The 15844-nt window shown below is 62.5% G+C and overlaps 1 protein-coding gene across 2 annotated transcripts in view; it reads right to left on the bottom strand.

Annotated features, from left to right (window-relative positions):
• Window positions 1-3639: 3639 nt before the first annotated feature.
• DENND3 (DENN domain containing 3) overlaps window positions 3640-15844 on the bottom strand; it is a 28844-nt gene continuing 16639 nt past the window's right edge. The window contains exons 10-23 of one of the 2 annotated variants that reach the window (XM_037048618.1): window positions 15401-15497; window positions 14169-14272; window positions 13530-13732; window positions 11677-12198; window positions 10995-11254; window positions 10216-10386; window positions 9480-9609; window positions 8362-8469; window positions 7715-7854; window positions 6058-6218; window positions 5365-5498; window positions 4930-5042; window positions 4714-4851; window positions 3640-4616 (exon numbers count right to left, since the gene is read on the bottom strand). In XM_037048618.1, the coding sequence (XP_036904513.1) occupies window positions 4416-4616; window positions 4714-4851; window positions 4930-5042; window positions 5365-5498; window positions 6058-6218; window positions 7715-7854; window positions 8362-8469; window positions 9480-9609; window positions 10216-10386; window positions 10995-11254; window positions 11677-12198; window positions 13530-13732; window positions 14169-14272; window positions 15401-15497 (2482 nt within the window). In that variant the 3' untranslated portion in view covers window positions 3640-4415. The remainder of the gene's footprint in view (window positions 4617-4713; window positions 4852-4929; window positions 5043-5364; window positions 5499-6057; window positions 6219-7714; window positions 7855-8361; window positions 8470-9479; window positions 9610-10215; window positions 10387-10994; window positions 11255-11676; window positions 12199-13529; window positions 13733-14168; window positions 14273-15400; window positions 15498-15844) is intronic. The other variant, XM_037048620.1, reaches the window with a different exon arrangement.

Here is a 15844-nt window from a genome sequence, read left to right as displayed (position 1 = left end):
GGCCCACTCGTCACCCAGAAGGTTCCTTCTGCCCTCCTTCCCATGTGACAGGCGCGATTTGCTTAGCGTCTCTGCGGTTTGCACACTTTCTGGAGTGTCCAAGGAAGGGAGCCACCCCGCGTGCGGCCTCGCAATCGGCTCCCGGGCGCAGCACCGCTCCCCACTGAACACGCCGCCCCTTGCGGGTCCCCGTGACACTCGGCGGACAGTTGATCACCTCTGGGTTTTAGTGATTGTGAACAAGACTGCACCGAAGTTTAAAACTGCAGGAGTTTTAACTGCCAGGCGGATTTCTGACAGGGGCGCTCCGTTGTGCATGCGCTCGGCAAAGCAGGGTCCCATGTGCTCCCCGTCCTGGCCCGCACCCGGGACAGCGGAGGGGCTCTACACGCAAGGCGTGGCCACGCCCTGGGCAGGTGCCGGTGAGTTGCCGTGCTTCTGTGTGCATTTCCTTAGGTGGCAGGCGTAGTTACTGGGTCTGTGTGTATCTTGTGGTGTGAAAGGTCTAACCTAATCTCTGTCCTGTTCTACAGGTGGTTGGTTCTTCTTCCTGAGCTTTAAGGCTGGAGTCCTTCACCTGCTGTGTATTCAGTGAGTGTGCGGTCCCAGTCTGAGAGAGAGGCTTGGGTGCCCTCAGCTGGTGCCCGGAGGCTGGGTCTGTCATCCGGAAGGGCAGCGTGCGCTCTGGGTTTGCAGCTGCCCTTGACCCCGCTGAGGACGTTTCTGTCCCTTCCTAGTCTGCTGGGGGCTGTCATCACACATGGACGTTGAGTTGTGTCAAATGCTCTTCTGAATCTACTGACTGAGATTTCTCTTTCTGAGCCTGTGAAGGCAGCGCAACGCACCCAGCTTGAGCTCCCAGGGTGGGGCCCACCTGGCCTTCAGGTCACACCCTTGGCACGCGGCTGGGCTTCAGTGGGCGTGTTGCTTTTCTCAGTGACCGGTCATCCGCTTTGGTGGTGAGGCGAGGTTGGCCTCATCAGCGAGACAGGGAGCGTTCAGTGCCCTCATTCCTGTGTTTGGAAAAACTCATCAGGGACTTTTTAAAAAGGATTTCATTTATTTTAATTTTAGATAGAGGGGAAGGGAGGGAGAAAGAGAGACATCAATGTGTGGTTGCCTCTTGAGCGCCCCCTACTGGGGACCTGGCCCCTAACCAGGCATGTGCCCTGAGTGGGAATCGAATCCTCTACCCTTTGGTTCACAGGCCAGTACTCAGTCCACTGAGCCGCAGAAGCTCATCGGGGTCATCGGGGAATCCTTAGGTCATGTTTTCTTCATGGGAAGGTTTTAAGTGCAAGTAAATTCATTGAAAATAAAGCTTTTCAGGTTTTCTATTTGTTCTTGACCCAGCTTAGGCCGTTTGTGTCTTTCAGGTAATTTTTCCATCTCAGTTGGCAAACTTGCTGGCTTCCAACTAAAAACACTCCATTGTTTGCCAACAGCTGCAGGCTCCGTGGCCACCACGAGCAGGGACGCGCGCGGGTGCCAGTGCCTGATGCCGTGGCTCTGACTTGTGCCCGCACCTGCGTCACTACTGTGTCCCGGGGCCTCTCCCCTCCAAGTCTGTCTCTGGTCCCCTCTACCAAGGACACTGGATTTAGGCCCCGCCCTGAGACCTCTACCTGAGTGGTGCCTGCAGGGGGCCTTCTGCCAAGCCAGGCCCCACAGGTGCCAGGTTCCATTCAGACAGGGACCCATCTGTCTGGGGGCCGCTGTTCTGCTCGCCACAGCGGCTCTCCTGTCTTTATCCACTCTCAGCGTTGTTGGGGAACCCCAGAGCCCCGCCTGGGGTGGAGCGTTCTCCGAGCTGCCCACAGGCCTGGCAGTGAGGCCTCCTCCTCTGTCCCCACACCCACCCTGTGGGAAGGAGCTGTCTCTGTTTTGCAGGGGCCAGGTCATGTGTCCAGGTCCCCAGCTGGGCCTGGATGGGACCCAGTCCACCTGCCTGGCCCAGGCCCCAGGCTGGCTGTTCTAAGCCTCAGAAACCCAGAGCTTCCCCCAACCCCGTGTCTGCTCACGGTCTCGTGGTGGCTGAGCTAGCAGTGTGGGCAGCTCCGAGTGCCCAGGAGCCTCCGCCTCCCCACCCCCGACCCCAGGGCCCCCCTGGTGTCGCTGGGAGAAATGCAGGTGTTTGCAGGCCGCAGACTTTGGGGCACCTCTGCCTGGCTTCGCGGCCACGCGGAGAAACTGCCCGTCTTCCTGAGGACCCTCCCAGGAAGGACACGAGGTGGGCCCCCTTAACTCAGACGTCCCGGTGATGTCCCGTCCAATCCCAAGGCTGTCGTCTGAGAGCAGCCTGCGTGATCCCGCCTCCCCAGAGCCCGTGGTGAGAACGCAACCATGTGGTCACTGTGCGGTAGCAGTCTCGGGGTGGCGGCCTCTTGTGGGTGTGGGCGGCACAGCTGAAACGGTCTCCCCCTGTGGGAAAGCTGCGGGCCGGCAGTTGAAGGTTAATACTTTCTGTGCAGACTTAATTCAGGCATCGAAAGCTGAGGCAGGCACAGCACCCGCATCTGCCCCACAAACCCAGCTCACTTGGGGCTTTCCCACGACAGGTCACACATCCCAGCGTCTCTGCAAAGCACAGAGGACTCACCCAAGGCACGAAGGTGCCCCCTCTGTTCCAGGAACCCCCACCCTCACCCCACCGCACTGCAAGACCCGTTACATAAACACAGAACGCACACTTGCCGCGGCCCATTCAGTCCCGGTTTCTCTTTTCTATAAAACACCATGGCCTAAAATTTAGCCCCTGGTTTTTCTGTGCTTGCTGTTTTATTTTTATAAAGATCTTTTTTTTATTTCCAGAGAGAGGGGAAGAGAAGGAGAAACAGAGGGAGAGAAACATCAATGTGTGGTTACCTCTCCTGCGCCCCCAACTGAGGACCTGGCCTGCAACCCAGGCACGTGCTCTGACTGGGAATCAAACCAGTGACCCTTCGGTTCAGAGGCTGGCACTCAATCCACTGAGCCACACCAGCCAGGGCTGCATTTGCTGTTCTAAATGCAGCGAATAGCAGATGAGATCTCGGGGTTACCCCTAAGAGTGAAGGCAACGGAGAAGCTTCAGTAAGCGACATGATGGGCACACCCAGCAAGGCCCCGTGACCTTCCAGTCTCTCCGCCGGCTCCTTCGGGGCGAGGAGAGTGGCAGTCGGTGTGCAGTGCATGGAAGTTTACTGTCCACAAGGTGGACATACCTGGTGACGTGGGGGCTGGCACGAAATAATCTGTTCCCGACAGGCTTTTCCTGGAACTTGTCACATCTTAACAAAAGCAGAAAGCAGCCTTTGCCCTTTGCTGCTGGCCGAGCCGTCCTCGGAGCTGGTAAGCAAACTCGGGGGAGCCGGGTGCCCTGGCAGTCCCCTGCACCATGGACCTGGAACACCCCCAAACACCAGCCAGGGGCCAGGACCTTCCTCAGGGCTTGTGCCCCATGGACCCAGCCAGAGGCCTGGCCGGTGTTCTTCCTGGAGGCCTGACACTCACCGCAGAGACCTCGGGGTGAGGGAGGGCTAGCGCGGCATCCGAGAGCCCAGAGCCAAGCGTCCGGCAGCCCCACACACCCCGCTGGTGGGCCAGGCCCCCCTCCCCATGCTTCCTGGACACTTAGGGAACAAAACCCCGGTACCACAGTAAAAGGTGCACACAGTCTTTATGGTTATTTATGGTCAACGAGACCATCTAGTTAAATAATAAGGCACCGTCTCCACACCCCCCCCCATGTGCACCCAAGACGCCGCTGAGGGGCGCCCGTGGCGGCTGCCTGGCTGGGGGACTGCGGGACACAGGCTGCTTCAGAGGCAGCGTTCGCCCGCCATCTTTGGTACAGAAAGTCTCCCTGGGTTTCTTCATTACAAGCATGTTGCGTTAGTTACAAAGACAGAAACACAGAGCTCGCCCTTGCTGCCCCGCCCCTGAGAGAGCAGCTTATCCACAGTGCTGTCACCTGCTCTGACGGGGGACAGCGAGGGCGGCACCAGGTGGCTGCTTCCAAACACCCAGGCTTTGCCGGAGCAGGAGGTCAGTGTGCAGCCGCGGGGCCGCCGCGAGCCTGGGCTCAGGGAGCGAGGGCCAACGGAGCGGATGAAGGACAGGACGGGAGGGACCGGAGGCATCAAGTCTGCGGCCAGGCGTGATTTGGGTCAATGGCTTCCACTTGGCTCCGGTGCTGGCTGTGGATTCCGGACCTTCCTGGACAATCTACGGGCACCTTCTCCGCAGAGGCCAGCACAGAGTCGATCCAGCTGCCCGCCCGAGAAGCACCCCAGCCTGACACAGTTGAGTCAGGGTGCCACCACCAGACTTCCCTGGGGCACCTGCGTGGACACGTCCAGGGGGCTGGCTCCGGCCCGCCTCCCCGGGCAGGGCAGGGGGTGGGCTCCCAGAGCCCAGCTCCCGCGCACCCGGGCTCACTCGACCGTCCAGATGGCGATCTTCCCCTCCTCCCCACCGGAGCCGCTCAGCACGTATCTGCCCTCCGCTGAGCACAGAGTCCGCACGGTGTCCACATGGGCCACCAGCTCTTTCTCCACCGTCTGCCTCTTGGCATCGATCACGTAGATCTTCCCCCTGGGTCTCCCCTGCGACAGGCCTGTGCCGCCCACCCAGATCTGCAGAAGAGACGGGGTGTGGGCCCACGCAGCCTGGCCCCAGAGGGAGGGCTCAGCCCCGACACACCCTGCCCGGCACGCGGGGCCCCCACCTCACCTGCCTCTTCACCCGGATCATGCAGTGCACCTCGGAGCAGTCAGGCAGGTGGACCCTCCCGGGGGGCTGGGCCAGGTCCTCCAGACCCCAGACATAGATGTCGTCATAGCCCGAGCAGACTGCCCACAGCTGTGCCTGCTGGAGCAGAAGTCACAGTGTGGCTGGGCGCAATGGCCCAGGGTCGCGGCCACGCACGCACACGGACACCACTGGTACCTCGGGGATGAGCTGGAAGGCCACAAAGGAAGTGCTCCTCTCCTGGAAGCCCCCATCGATCTTCAGTTCCTGACGGAGACAGCCACTCACGACCATGATGCTGTTTCCTGTGCCTGCAGACGGGGCGGGGTCGGGTAAAGGATAGCCAGAGGGGCCACGAAGCCTTGGGGGCCAGACAAGTGGGCGGGACAGTGAGACGGGGCCTTGGGTCCCTCCTGCAGGCCCCAGCAGATGCAGAGCGGAGGAAGAGAGTGGCAAGAGGTGCCCTGTCGCCTGTGGTGCAGATGCACCCAGGACAGGGAGCCTGGGGACGCAGGGGCTCCGAGAAGGGACCAGAGCTTCAGAAGACGGGAGCTTTTCCAGTCAAAGTTGGAAGTGCATGCAGCTTCCTCTTGTGAGGGCAGGGCGGGCCCCCGGACGGCACAGGGGACTTACAGCACCACAGGCAGCCTCCGTGCAGACTGATGGCCGAGAGGTTGCCGCCCGGCAGCTGAACCCGGCTGGTCACCCGCAGTGTGCCTACGTTCCACACCAAGACTGTCCCATCCGCGCTGCATGAATACACCTGGCTAGAGATACAGACACACATTTCGCTTGGGCTCTGAAAAACACTGTGTGCATTGCCATCCAGAAAAAGATGAAGTGGCCTCCCCACCATGGGCAGCAAACACACAGCTAGGGCGGCAAGGGCAGCTTCACTCACAATGTAACCCGTTCAGCAGGGATTGGCGGGCTTGTGAGCTAAAACGTAATCAGGCTGGAGAGCGCACAGCTCCCCAAGCTCAAGTTCAAGCTCAAGTTCAGCGGTCGCCCAGGCCTTGGTGACTGGCAGCCACAGGGAGGGTGGACTCTAGCCAGTGCCCTTACCCTTCGGATCTTCCGTCCACCTGACCTGGCCTGGCCTGGCTGCTGGAGGGCGGGCAGCCCCTCTGAAACTAAGTTAGGGGACAGGCAGAGGGCAGCACAGGGGTGTGGGGGCCTGAGGGAAAAGCCTGCAGCTGTTCCCGCAGGACATGCTTCTCTGACCCAAGACCAGAAGCAGACGAGGACCCATGGCACTCGCCACGCCTGGCCGCTGCAGACACCCACCCACAGTGGTGATGCCCTTCTCCTGCAGAGCCCGCGTACCTGGGCGCCTCAGGCCCGTCCTGCACCACCAAGCCCGTGACGCTGGCCCTGTGGTCAGTGAGCTGCTTGTTGCAGGACATGCTGTGAATGTTGATGATGTAGATGACGGAGTCCTGGGAGCCGACCCACACCTGGCTCTGTTCCACCATCGCCATGCAGTTCTGCGGGACGCAGGAGGGTCCCAGTCACCTCCCGGCTGCCACGCGGAGCCCTCTCCAAGGGCCCCGCGCAGCGCGAGACTGGCCCGCCCACCGTCCTCGCCTGGCGCCGGACACACCCAGCGAGCCAGTGCAACTTCCGGTTTACGACAGACTGGCTGTCCTCCCCAGGACACAGGCGGCATTGGACAGGAAACTGAACCCACGGCTCCCATTTTCAAAAGGGACACCGCGGAGGGGGTGGGGCCAGGTTTCCCGCCAAATCGGGCGGCGTGGGTGGTGGGTTAGTTGTCACTTAGCTCTGACTCGGAAGAGAGGCCTTACAGAAATCAGTTGTTCTAATTTCACCAGTAAACACAGAAGGAAAAGATTCCCGTTGCCCTTTCGGCGGAAGCAGCGGCCGGAGATCTGGCATGATCCCAGTAACACGTCTCTCCGTGGTGGCCCACGGGTGTCTCGGGTAAACTGCCTCGAACTTCAAGTTTCAGTGTAATTGCCCAGGCCCCCTCCTGTCCAACGGCACGGAATACCGCTGGGGCCGGGACAGGGACACTGCCTCGCAACAGGAGACGCGTGCCGGAATTCAACAGGGCCTGGCCTAACGGGGCGGCAGCCACTATCAGGACGGGAGCCTCCTGGTTTCACTTTAACCAGGGTCTGAAAAGCTCCTCCACACCTGAGCAGTGTCTCCGAGGTGCCTGTGGCGGGGACAAACCACCACCCCAGTCACAGTGAGAATGCTTCCTCGGTTGCTCCGTGTTCCCTGTCTAGCCTCCAATGTGGACGACCCTGGACTTTCACGAAGATTTTGATGTGCTGTCTCGGGTCCTGTCCCTTTGTCCCCGCCCCGCCCAGGCCACTTCCAGGGCCTGGTGCAAGTGGGTAACCCGTGCCCCCAGTGGGAGGGAAGGAGCAGCTTTCAGAGGCCGGAGCGGGGCCTCAGGGCGTCTCTGGGCAGCAGGGCCAATTCCTGCGGCTGAGGTTTTGGGCCCCACGCCTGCCCGTGCTTTGTGTGAGTGGGTCGGGGGAGGGGCGTGGGGGTTAACTTACTTTCATTTACTTTTTAAAAAGCAATCAGTATAAAAGCTGAAAGAATTAAGGTTTCTCAACTGACTGCAGTACCCGGCGATTTTGATTTCAATCATTCTTAGCTCTCGTTCCCTGGATGTTTGAGCAGCCCCAAGGGCCTGCGCTAGTGACCGGGAAGGCGCACTGCACTCCACAGAACCCAGGTGTTGCTGCCGGGTGGGGGGGGGGCGCTGGTTAAAGCCGTTTTCTGCTTGCTCACACGAGAGGTTCGGGTAGAGGCTGGAACAAGCTCATGTTTAAGTTACAAACTTGGGGGTGGTGGGGGACAAAAGCCCTCCTACTTCCAGGCGGAGGGCGCAGGGTGGTAACAGGCCAGGGGGACGCTTCGCTTTTCTAAAACTGCAGGTGCATCTGGACGCTGACCTGAGGCCGCCCACCCGCCAGTACTGCGCAGGCCCGGCCCAACTCACCAGCTTGGAGGTGCCCACCCTGACACAGTGCTGGTGGATGGTCCAGGACGACGCATCAAAGACCACCACTTTTCCCTGGTGGAGGGCGCACCATAACTTGGGGTGGGCGTCGCCGAATTTCTCTGCTGGATCGAGGTGCCCTGAAAGGAAAAGCCACCCGAGAGTGGGCCCGGAAACCCCCGCGGCTCACCAGCAGGGCGTCTGTGCTGAGCTCAGGAACTGCCCGGACTCCCGTGCGGCACCAGCTGCCAGCTGGGTGCCCAGGACACAAAGGTAAGTGCCACGAGGACCGCCGTGCCCTCTGGGAGCGAGCCGGCCACTCAGAGTGGACAAGAGGGCGCTAGTGGACAACGCGCAGCCGGCAGCCCCGCTGAGCCAGGCTCTGCAGGGCACCTGGGCCCTGGTTAGACAGCGGTGCTTCAGGCAGAGGCAGCCTGTGGGGGGGGGGGGGGGGGGGCGGCAAGGGCCAGGCCATGGGGCCGGGACCACAGCGGCTCCCGCAGGGCCCGGGCGAGGTACTGCCTATCTCCCTGTGGACGCTCTGCCGAGGAGAAGGTTCCAGTTTTTCCTTGTGGTTTGTCTGCCTCTCCCTAGCGGCCTCACTGGCCAGCGGGACGCCCTGTGAGCACAGAAAGTCACATATGTACCTGGCGTGTACAGCAGGACGTCCACGGCCTGGGGGACAGTCTCTCCGGCTGAAGGGTTGATCTTGTGCCTCAGTGTCTCCGCAGTTGCCTTGGGAACGGCCGTGGGCACTGAAACCCCAACAGCGAGAGTCAGTATTCCAGGCTCTGACATGCAGCCAGGGTCCCCCACTCGAGGAGCGCCGCACCCCGACACTGAAGACCTATCTCCACGACGGCCCCGGCCCCACGCAGGGCCCAGGGTGCCGACCCTGGCTGGGGGCCAGGCCATCCACGTGGCTGCTGGGTCGTGCTGGTGCGGGCAGGTATTCACAGCACCCCCTGCCTCACCCAGGACGTGCCAGCGTCACCCTCACCCCCAGACACACACCCGCCAGGCACAGGGTGAACACTCGGGAAAATTTAGTTTTCAGAATTGCCATCAGAAGCTACTGAGGTGAGCACAGGACAGGCACCCAGGTCTCGTTCAGCCTCTCACTCAGGAAAACACAGAGCCCTGACAGGTCTCCCGGTGCCCCGCCGTGGGAACGGGCCGAGGCTGAGAGGGAGCCGCCTGGTGAGGGAGGCCGCCCTGGGACCCTGACGCAGGGCCAGCAAAGTCCAGGGTCCAGCAGCCAAAGCCCACCATCAGCGTGACCTCACTCCAAACCAGAAAAACCTGCATTCCAGGTCTCGCTTGTGGACTGTCACGAGCAACCCCCCAAGCCGCCCCCCAGCAGGCCTGGTGGCAGCCAGAGCCTCTCCTGCCCCAGGAGAGAGGGGTTCTGGGACGGACGCACAGGGAGCTCGGTGACAGATGCCACGAGGTGCCGAAGCAAATCCACGCCGAGGTCGACTTTCCCCCACTGTAGGGCGTTCTACACACCGAGCGGCCTCCCCTCTCCCTCCCCAGAGAGACGTCCACACATGTGCACACGTGCGGTCACAGCCCCAGTGACAGCAGGGACGCGCCCCACGAGCCCATCCCCCCGACAGCGCTCAGGGGATGTCGAGGGTACGCAGGACGGGGCGGGCAGCACCGCTCAAGGGAGCAGAAGCGTGTGAAGGGAGACAGCTGTGTGGACTTGGGATCCGGGTGGGAAAGCCACCCGAGTCAAGACCATTTCAGACGCATCTCTCACTTTCGCTCTTCATCTTGTCGAAGTGTGCTAGCTTGGAGGCGGCATAAATGGCGCCAGGCGACTGCAGTGCACCCACCACGGCGTCCATCAGCAAGACGTGTGTCAGCGCCTGCTGGACGTACTGCGGGTCCTGCGGGGACACAGAGCCGAGGTCAGGTGCAGCCAGCTGTCAGAGCCGCCGGAGGAGCGGGGTTCGACGTGACGTCCCCAGTCCACACAGGAGCACTCTCACACTGGCCTGGCGGAGGCCCTCCCACCACGGGGACATCCCACTGAGCAGGGCCTTTCTGATGCCCACGCCGTGCGCACACCTCTGACGGGTGGGGTTACCGCAGGACCTCCCCCACATCCCCCACCTGTGCATCCCCAGTTCACACACTGGGCCGGTCTGGGACGGGTTCCGCAGGACACACAATCTCCCTGTCTCCTCCACCTCTCACCGCTGTCCCGGGCCCCTTCGGTGACCACGCCATAATCTAATCCATCAGCTTAGCCCAAAGTAAACAAAGGTGCAGGACCGCCTGGCTACAGGCATGGCGCCATAGGGGCGCTTGGAGTGCCCTGGCACCCGCCCTAAGCCTGTGGCAGAGGAGATGAGGCCCCCGGCCCTGCCGAGCCCGGCCACGGGGCGTGGGAAGGGAACAAGTTCTTCCGCCGGGTCTCAGGAACCGTGGCAACTCTGACGCGGCTGCCCGCCCACTCTGCCAAGGTCCGGGGAACACGCGCGTGACCAGACCTTGTGGTCGTCCGCCAGCGTCTTCCCTGCCCACATCTCCTTCACCATCAGGTGCCACAGGTCACACTCTGACTTCAGGTTCGCCTCAAAGACCTCCTTCTTGGATGCCATTTTAATCTTTAAAGTGGGTACTCGGAGAAATAAGACAGCGACCGTGGTGCTCCGGACCTCCTGTGCGGGCAGGAGAGGGGGGGTGAGCATAGCACCCTTGAGTGCTGGGACTGAGGTGGCCTCTGAGGACCTGGGCTGTCCATGGCGTGCTCGCTGAGGGGACCTGTGAGGGCCCTCGGCTGTGCCCGGACATGAAGGCAGACGCAGAGGGGGGCCCGGACAGAGCCCTTGGGCTGGTGGGAGCAGGAGGGGATCCCACCAGAACAGGGAAGTTGCTGAGTGACCCAGGCCCCAGAAGGGGTGGTGGCAGGAGCCTTCCACATGACCTAGTCTCAGAAAGGGACAATGGAGTCGGGGTGGCCGAGGGCTCAGCGTCTTCCTGGCAGTCCACAGGGGCTTGTCCACGGCACCTAGAGGTGGCTCACCCTCTCGCCCCCCCAGGGGTTCTGACTTGGGCTCTGGCGGGGAGGGGGTCTGGCAAAGCCAGTGTGGGTAAGAGCTACGGGAAACCACGTGAAGGGTCCATGGGTCCAGCGGTCACCACGGCACATGTCCTGCTGCCTCCCTCGCCTCAGAGAGTCATCAGTGCGAACAGCACACCCAGCCCATGTGGGTGCATCTGCAGGCTGAGCCTCCCACGACCACGGGCAGGGCCCCAGCGTGCGCACCTCCAGGTCCCGGAAGGTGGCGATGTCCATGTAGCCTGGCTTGCCCTCCGTCAGAAGGAACAGGCGCTTCTGGGTCATGGCGATCTTGCCCACGCCGTGGCTTGTCTTCACCGACCGGGACAGCTTGTATACACACTCACTCTTGTCCAGGTGGGCCAGCACCGAGGCTGGCAGGCTGGCCTCCTGGGCCTCCGCTTCCGTCTCCTTCCAGCAGGTGTAGAAGTCCTTGAACGTCTCCGGGTCGATCAGTTTCTGCTGTCCTGCGTTTCATAGAGAAAAGACAGATTTCTTACAGGCCCCTGCACAGTGGTTTGCTGAAAAAGTGGCCCACTCCCCCAGCAGGGCAGCAGGTGGCGCCAGCACCTGCACACCTGGATGGAAGGGCGGGGGGTCAGTTCTCCCCTCCCCTTCTGGCTGGGGCCCTGCAGGCAGGCAGTGCCCAGCCCTGAGTTCTCCAGTGGCCACCCTGCTGGCACCCTGCTCCCAGTGCAGGACCCTGTGCTCCCTGTCCCCAGCCTGGCTCAGGACATGCAGCCCTGACGTCTGTCCCCTGTCACACTTCCAGAGACCCTGACCACCCCAGGAGCTCCAGGCGGAGACCAGCCAGGGCAGCGTGTGCCACTGGGAACACTGCCCAGAAGGCACGGCCACCCTCAGCCCGGCGGCCAGCTGGCCCTCTTACCTACAGTCAGGGCCTCGAACAAGCGGCTTATAATGTTGACGTCCCTCACGATACCCGACTCCTGGACCCTCCGCATGAACTCGTCTGGCCCCATGTGCTTGCTTGGTAGCTCAAAGTGCTTCACGTGGTCATCGGCCTTGGGGGCCTCCCCGGGCTGCTCCAGCACCTCACTGATGAGCCTGCGCAGCTCGGGCCTGCTCTCGGCCTGGGCCCGCATGGGGCCCGCCATGGACTGCACGGTGCGCCTCACCAGGTCGGCGGGGAAGATCCGCAGGTCTGTCTTGCACAGGCTCTGGAAGTCGAGCAGGGCGTCCAGCAGCTGGCCCTGCATCAGGCGGACAAGCCCCCGCAGGTACAAGTGCCGGGCCAGCAGCACCGAGTTGTCGGGGGCCAGGCCGCTCATGGCCTTGCTCAGCAGGGCCACGAAGTCGGAGTAGTAAGCCTGCACACACTGGCTCACCAGCGGGAAGTGCACTTCCGGGATCTTGAACGTGTGCGGTGGCCTGGGGCTCACGTCCAGAACTAGAGGGCAGGGCAGGGCAGGGGGGCCGGCAGTGAGCATGGCCCTGAGCACACGCGCACGCTCCCTCCCCGTCTCGCTGTCAGGGGCATCAGTCTCCGGCTCCGTGGAGCAAGAGCCTGTGGCCTCTTCTGGAAAGTCCCACAGACCCCGACCTGAACAAGCCGCCCTCACCCGGCTTCCACAGCGCTCTGAGGATAGCGGGTAACCCCGTTCGTGGAAACTGTTAACACCGCACCGACAAGATGCCTGTGCAGGCAGGACTCAGCCCTGTGAGGTCGCTGTTCCCTCCCTCCCCGGCAGGCCCTGCGAGACGGCACTGCCATTCCCAGTGCACAGATGTGCATCTGAGGCCTCCGTGTGGCCCCCGGGCCAGCTGCTAAGTGCCAGAGCCGGCCCCATGCCGGGGTTGGGGGGTGGAGGGCGGGGCTCACACCAATGCCTTCCACACAGACCAAGGGGCCTCCTGGTGGCTGGGACACCTCCTCTCCTGGGAGCTCCATGGGCAGCACAAGGCCGGCCCTGCAGGTAGGCGCTTCCCCCTGGAAGCAAGGTCCCACCCTGAAGCCTGGCGAGGGGTGGGGAACCCAAGTGAGAGCTCTGAGGTCGCAGAACAGGCCCCCCAGAGGAGTGAGCACAGGGCAGAGGTGATGGGAGGAACAGCAGGCCCAGAGGGGTGCGGCAGCCTGCCGGGTCCCATGGCTGGGGGACTCGCAGCAGTCCCTGGGGAGCCCTTCCGCTGCCCCCTTCACAGGACGCTCCGCCATCAGTGAGGAGGCAGTGGCTCCTGCTGTCTCAGCCTCTGCCGTGTTGTCAGGAGGCAAGGGTCGGTGCCAGCCTGACACAGAGGCCACCAGGGGGCGCACGCAGCGCACGCACCAGGCTTCCAGGTTCCACAGCGGGTGAGACTCGGTCTGCATGGAGCAGGGCCCCAGTGCAAACATGTCTGCTTTCATCCTGCGAACATCAGCTCCACGGGGCGGGGGTCCTCCGCACCCCAGGACCAGAAAGGTCCTGGCACTCACTGGGGGCCTGAAGGTCACCACGTCCCACGGGATGCTGATACATGACACAAGTATTTTGCACACACAGACACGCGTGTGGAAGGCACACTGCGGAGCCGTTGCCTTTCTCAGTGAGACTGGGTGGCAGGCAGTGCAGACGCAGAACAACTTCCTACAACGAATACAGTTTCCCAAACGGACACTCCGAGAACATCACAAATACAGCGTTTAAAAAAGAGGCCTGTCCACGTCCCTGAATCGAGCTCTGGTGTCTTTCCAGGCCCTATGAGGGGACAGCTTGCAGCCCCCGGGGGAGGAGTGACCATCACCTGAGCTGCTGCCCCTGCTGCGGCCTCCCGTGGTGTCCTCGCGGAGCGAGGCGTTGCGGGGCGGCAGCTCGGGGACAGCGATGTCCTGCAGGTTGGGCATGCTGACCACCATGCGCCGGTGGGCCACGCGTTGCGGCGAGGGTTTGCGCGAGGCCATTTTCCCAATGGTCGGCCTTCTTGGACTCACAAGCGTCTCGCTGATTCTGGGGAAGAAAGAAGCGACATGTGCTGACCTACGACGACTGAAGTAGGAGCCTCGACCATGTGCGCGCCTCAGGGGCCTGGCCACCATCTGAGTGGCACCCCACGTCCGCTTCTCCCCGGGGGGCAGGGAAGGCTGGAGGACGGACCGCGTCCCCAGGAGAGCCCACAGTGCCCAGAACCAGCATGGCCGTCACCCTCTGCGGCCGCCCATCGGAGGGTCTCAGGAAGAGCCCCGCGAGAACATGGGAAGAGCAAGAGCGAGAAGGAAGACAGGGAGGGAACGGCCTAATGCAGACCCAGGCCTGCGAATGCAGAGGGCGAGCCCCCGAAGAGAACGCCCAGTGAGTCACTAGCTGCTGCGCTGGAGCCTCCCCGCTGGACCTGCTCTCTACCTGCGTGGGCTGGGCCCCACAGGGCTGGCACCGCGCACCGCACCTGTCCTCCTCGGACTGTGTGCTGAGGTCCAGCTGCGTGAAGGCGTCCATCCTGCGGCTGAGCCGGGCTTTCAGGAAGGAGTGGAACATGTAGGTGTCCAAGACCTGGAAGAGGCAGACGGCGGAGGTGGCCGACTGAGACACACTCCACCTGGTCCCGCCCCTCCATGCTGCCCCTCTCCCTGGCCTCTGGCCTCTGGCCCCTGCCAGCTCCGGTGGACACAGGCCCCAGACATGGCTTTCCTAGTTCATCACCTCCGACACCGCTCCTTAAGGTGCAAACCAATGGCCGGTCTGTGCACTTGAAAAGTCACAGGAAGCTCAGAGCCCAGGCCTCCCCCACTCCCACCCCCCCTCCCCCACTCCCATGATAGCACAGCCACGGTCTCTGAGTTTTGTCATGGATTCTGGGATGTCCTGGGGACCATGGCTCTCCCTGTATCCAGCACCTTGCAGCACCTGCCCTGCCTGCCTTCCCTCGGCCCTGGGGACACCTGCCCCGAGCTCCCAGCACCCCACAAAGGCGAGCGCCTGAAGCCGGGACTCAGAGCGGGAGGAACCGGAAAGCTGAAGTGCCAAGCAAGCGAGCACCTGCAGGAAGGCGGAGGGAGGACAGGGCCCGAGGGGTCAGGCGGCAGCTGTGGAGGAGAGAAGGCTGGATGGGGACACTGAGGGGGTGCCCCAGGAGGAGGGGGACCCGCGGGGGGCACCGCCTCCACTGACGTGTGGAACCAGGCCCTAAAGAAGACCTGCACGTGGCAATCTACCAGAAAAAGCCCCGGAACGGTGCCTCTCCTAACAGACAAGAAGGGAAACAAGCCGGATGCTGGGGAACAGACTGGGAAACAGGTGGGAAGGGAGACTCAGGGGGCCACGCCCTGACCCTGGGGACAGAGGGAGGAGCACAGGGTTGCAGGCTGGTGAGGCGGGGTCGAGGGAACAGGAGGGCACGAGAGCTGCTGGGAGGATGGGACAGCCACGCCAGGACGGCAGAGGTGGCTGCTCAGGTGGCACATTTGTCAAAACTCGTCACAGAGCTGCAAATGGGTGCATTCCGTCCTGTGCAAACTACACTCCAGGACGCAGCCAACGGGTGGACAGGAGCCATGCTGAAATGGACTTTTGGGAGGGCTCACGCCGTAAGACGGTAACGGATGCTGAGAGCACGCGTCTCAGAGAAAGTGGGACCTGCGGGGAGGGTGGGTGCCGCCCGCACACGCCGGCTCTCCTAACCTGCTTGTAGAAGCGCTGGTCGCCGGGCGCCCGTGTTTTCAGAAACTCCTCGCTGTTAAACACTCTATGTTCGTAGTTCAGGTGGTTCTTCACCTCCCTGACAAAGACAGACAGTCCGACTGTTGGGACATTCCTAAACACGTGAAAAACTCATCACTACAGGAAGCAGAAACGGCGAGAAGCACACTCTGGAGAGCCCTGCCCTTCAGCAAGAGGTCCGGGCCACAGGGATGGCGCCGTGCAGCTGTGCTGGGTGGCCCAGAGGTTTCGGGCTTCGAGCACAGGCGTCCCTCCAATCAGAATGACCAGGCAGGGTTGTCACCATCCCCTTCGAGCCCCTCGGGCCCTTACAGAAATGGAGGAGCGAGGGCCAGTGACTGCTCCTGCAGACAGCATCGGGTTCGGGGTGGGGGCCGGGACGGGCAGCGAGACTGCTTGTTTACC

The sequence above is a fragment of the Sturnira hondurensis genome, unplaced genomic scaffold (assembly GCF_014824575.4).
Source record: "Sturnira hondurensis isolate 20B ecotype Veracruz unplaced genomic scaffold, ASM1482457v3 Scaffold0006413, whole genome shotgun sequence".
NCBI classification, from domain to species: Eukaryota; Metazoa; Chordata; class Mammalia; order Chiroptera; family Phyllostomidae; genus Sturnira; species Sturnira hondurensis.
The sequence above is the reverse complement of the archived record's forward strand: the minus strand, read 5'-3'. Positions and strand labels throughout refer to the sequence as shown.